This window comes from Pyrus communis, chromosome 5 (assembly GCF_963583255.1).
Source record: "Pyrus communis chromosome 5, drPyrComm1.1, whole genome shotgun sequence".
NCBI classification, from domain to species: domain Eukaryota; kingdom Viridiplantae; phylum Streptophyta; class Magnoliopsida; order Rosales; family Rosaceae; genus Pyrus; species Pyrus communis.
In genome coordinates this window covers 20,190,093-20,194,770 of record NC_084807.1, presented here as the reverse complement: position 1 = coordinate 20,194,770, position 4,678 = coordinate 20,190,093, and the positions used below count along the sequence as shown (strand labels likewise).

The following is a 4,678-nucleotide window of genomic DNA, read 5'->3' as shown; positions in this document are numbered from 1 at the left end:
TGTCGGATTATTTTTTTGAGGATTTTAGAGATTTCGTGATCGGAATCGTTTATCGTATATTTTGTAGTCAGTTTTCGTTAAGTACTATTTATATTTAATTTAAAATTTAAAATTTTCTAACTGCACAATGTACCATTGACGATCCCCATCATGGGATCCCTTTTCGGAAACCTAGGGAGGATTTTTACTTAACTTAAATTTTGATGTATACTCACCATACACCTAATTATGTGTTACGCGTTATTTCACTTAATTTTGGTTAATTTTTTTTTCAAAAATTAAAAAGGGAATATTTAATGTGAAAGTTAACTAGAGTTCGGTGAAAAAAACACATGATAAATAATTAGGTGTACAGTGAGTATACACCTTAATTATGGTTGTGAGCAAAAATACTCCCTTAAAACCTACGTATCTATATTACCTATTAATAGAGAGACTAAATTTGGAGACTAAAATTGCAAACTAAATGATGTGTTACTAAATTTAGAGACAAAAACTCACATTCTCATATTCATATATGTATGTTGTTCGATCATATAATATTATGTAGCTCACTTAGTTATAGCATTTATCCTTACATCTGAAGTTATAAGTTTGAAATCCTCTCTCACTAATTTAACATAGATATTTTATGGTTTGTCAAAAAAAAAAAAAAATATATATATATATATATAAAATAGTCTCTACGCTTACTGTCATTCACAAAATTACTTCCCATTACATAATTTGATTATTCAAATTTCTTGGATCCATGCCCGCCGGCGCAGATATTTTGGTTTGATTATTCACAACTTGTTAGCTTAATATATTAAATATCAAAATAAAATATTAAAATAAATTCCAGTTAAAAATAACACAAAGAAAAAGAAAAAGAGAACATTTACCCTAATAAATCCAAGAATTTTTAGCATATAAATCAATGTAGACAGCTTAACTAGATGCACAAGCACTAATCCAATGGCTTCTCTGGAGGAACCAAAAGGCCTTCCTAAAATTCCTCTTGATGATGAAGCAAGGAGAGAAGAAGAGAGCTACTGCCATGCACTGCAGCTGGTGGTTTCTTCTGTGCTGTCTTTCTCCATGCAATCGGCAATTGAGCTTGGCGTTTTTGACATCATAGCGAAAGAGGGTCCAAATGCCAAGCTCTCTGCATCTGAGATTGCAACTCACATCGGCACCAAGACCCCTGACGGACCCATGATGCTAGATCGCCTTCTAGCTGTCCTGGCCAGCAACTCCGTCCTCGATTGCACGGTTGTTAACGGTAAAGTTGACAAGTGTTTCCGGAGGCTATACAGCCTTACCCCTGTGGCCAAGCACTTTGTGACCGATGAAGATGGTGTTTCATTAGCCCCTGTGTTGACTATGGTTCAAGATGAGGTCTTCTTAAAAAGCTGGTATGTTTTTTTGGTCAAGACTTGTTGGTTAAATTGGCAGTAAATTTAATAAGGGTCAATTCAATTTAAAAAATTGGGCATTTTCATGTATGTATAAAGTTGATCAATGCCCAATTTGCGGAATGAAAGTGTCCCAAATTTGTCGGACATACATGAATGAGTCCCATACTTGTTGAAGGATCGGATCGGAAATAAGGTTTACAATTGGAAAATTTTATTTGGATTCATATAATTTTTTTTTTTTTTACACCAACTTACTTTTTACACTCATATTATTTTTAATTAAGGTAGTTTTAATGAAACACCCATATTACTGTTCACTTTTAACAAAAAATGATATTTTTACACTATTCATTCACATCTTTATTTTGTCATTTTCATTATAACTAAAGTTTTTGAGGACTTTTTGTTAGTTTTTCTTTTAATTAATCGATCAATATCTCTTTAAACCCAAATTTACTTCCTAAATTACTCTCACAAACCTAATTCAATATGTAAAGTTATCTTCACACCCATTTAAAAATACAAATCCAAAATCAAGAACTGTATAATACTTGAAATGAAGCATTACTACCAACTCCGAAGAAAATCCCAGCAATTAACATGGTCAGCCTTCGCCCTAGCCTCTTGGTAGTGTATGTTGCAAAGAAGGTCCATACCAAAAACAGCAAGGTACAGCAAAGGGGTGAACAATTGCAGGCCTTGATTGTTAAAACATAAATTGATGCCAAGGAAATTAAAATTTTATAGTATATATAGTCTCCATCTCCATGTTATTTGCTTCTTTTTATGTTTTAAAATACGAAAAAAAATTATCGTAAAGTGTTGGTTGTCATGATCACATTTTGATGAGAAAGGGAGTATTGACTTAAGAATTTAATCCAATTGGAGTTTTGATTTTTAATTTGAAAATTCGTGAGCCATGGTTCCGAACTTGTCATGGTAAGTAGATAAATGATATTTTTAGATAACTCAAAACTTTTGTCTCTTATTATTATTTTTTATCTCTTTTGGAACACTTTGTTTTAGCTAGAATGAACATAAGATAAAGATTGCGTGATAGTATGGTTTGATTATTAGGTGTGGGTTTATTGAAAAATTTTAGTTTCATTGTTAATTTCATCTTATACTTGATGGTAGTTATGCAATAGAGTAAATAAGATTATTCACATTTACAGTTTAAGTTGGGTGCAGAGTAAAGTTATATGGGTTCGAATAAAATGTCTCGTTTACAATTTTTATTCCAAAATTTTTGGATGAGATCGAAAATTTTAAATTCCAAAATATTCTATTACTCATAATTTTTTGGAATTGGAGTTATCTTTGAATTTTTAGAACAAAATTTGGAACTCATATATATTTGACAAGTTTTTTTATATCTCGAACTTTTTCATATATGCATATTCTTTATTCTTAATATTTGGTATACATTTTTATATACATCCAATCAATTTTGTATTATATTAATATGTTCATCATTTCTAATATATGCGTATGATTTATTATTTTTTTAAAATATTATTTGACTATGGCCACAAGTAGGGTGAAATTTCTCATAGCCTCTTTGGACCTAGAAGTGATGAATAATTGTGACTTGCCATCAGTTGTCCCATTTTTTTTCAAGAAAAAAATAGCATAAAAACTATGAATAAAATGTATCCAAATTTCAAAAATAACAATGAACATAATAAAAAATTAAAGGTAGCTAGCTAACTTTAATTTTGTGAATATCAACAGGCCTAGAGTGAAAGATGCAGTTATTGAAGGAGGAATTGCATTTGACAAAGCCCATGGCATGCACCACTTTCAGTATCCAGGTGTCGACCTTCGGTTTAATAAAATGTTCAACAAGGCAATGTTCAACCATAGCACCATTGTTATGAAGAGAATTCTTCATCTCTACAAAGGTTTTGAGCACGTTAAGCAGCTTGTTGATGTTGGTGGTAATCTGGGAGGGGCAATTAGTCTAATCACTTGTAAATATCCACACATTAAGGGAATCAATTTTGACTTGCCTCATGTTATAAAACATGCCACCTCTTATCCGGGTATGACTTTACAGTTATAATGTTATGATCTACGATTTGGATTCTATATTTTTCCTTTCTAAAAGATTGTAGTGAATTTATTTTGCAGGGGTTGAAAATGTTGGAGGAGACATGTTTACAAGTATTCCAAATGGGGATGCCATTTTTTTGAAGGTGATTCTTAAACTCCTCATTCATGCATTATTTTTGTTTGCATAATATTTTGTTTGACCTGAGCAAAGAAATATGATAAGTTGGATTTTTGTCTCTTTATTTTATCTTTTATACTATGAGAAACCTCCTTCTATAGTGCCATAAAATCAAATGATCATTAATTGAAGCTTTTCTATTTAATTAATAATTCCATTTTCTTTTGTAGTTCATACTTCATGATTGGTTAGATGAAGACTGCATAAAATTGTTGAAAAATTGTTACAATGCAATTCCAGACGATGGAAAAGTGATTGTGGTGGAGGCACTTCTCCCAATCAAACCAGATAATAACATATCTGTGAGGACCAACGCCCAACTGGATCTGCATATGATGACTCAAACCCCGGGAGGGATGGAGAGGAGCCAAGAAGAATTCATGGCCCTAGCAACTGGTGCTGGTTTTAGTGGCATCAGATATGAATGTTTTGCTGCTAATCTCTGGGTCATGGAATTCTACAAGTAGACAAGAGAGCTTTCAAAAATAAGTTTTGGGTTATGATCCTGATAATCCAACATGCAAATGCCTAATAATCCTATCCTTTTTTTTTTTTTTTTTTTTGTTCTTCTGAAGTTTATTTTCTATCCTAAAAAATAAGAGTCTGTTTTTATGAATGTGTAACTTGACATTTGAAGCGAAGCAATTTTATGCATTGTTTTAAGTAGTTATGTATACATATATTTTATCTTGCGACCTATCTCTATATTTTTTAGTAATTGATATATTGATGCCACTCAGACCAAAACTCTTGATATGAAGTAACAAAGCATTAACATCATCGCAAAGGTAATTAAGAACCCCCGTCTGAAATATTATGGCACTACTAGATATAAATGATGAATTTTTTGGATTGTTTGTATATTGTTGAATACAATCCACATACTAAATACACCTCACATTTACTTTTTCAATCAATTTTTTTTTTAACACACACTCGCATACTTTTCTATACTACCCTCACACCCCTACATACACTCTCAACGTACACCCAACATGCCTTCCCCTCATTATTCATTCTCCCCATAACTCCAAATCAACGCTCT

At 31.8% G+C, this 4,678-nt stretch overlaps 1 protein-coding gene across 1 annotated transcript; it reads left to right on the top strand.

Annotated features, from left to right (window-relative positions):
• Positions 1-765: 765 nt before the first annotated feature.
• LOC137735295 (cathecol O-methyltransferase 1-like) lies at positions 766-4,341 on the top strand. The gene is made up of 4 exons (XM_068474709.1): positions 766-1,397; positions 3,135-3,445; positions 3,534-3,598; positions 3,804-4,341. Exons 1-4 carry the CDS (start codon positions 958-960, stop codon positions 4,098-4,100), a joined length of 1,113 nt encoding a protein of 370 aa, XP_068330810.1. The 5' UTR covers positions 766-957; the 3' UTR covers positions 4,101-4,341.
• The last annotated feature ends 337 nt before the right edge of the window (positions 4,342-4,678 follow it).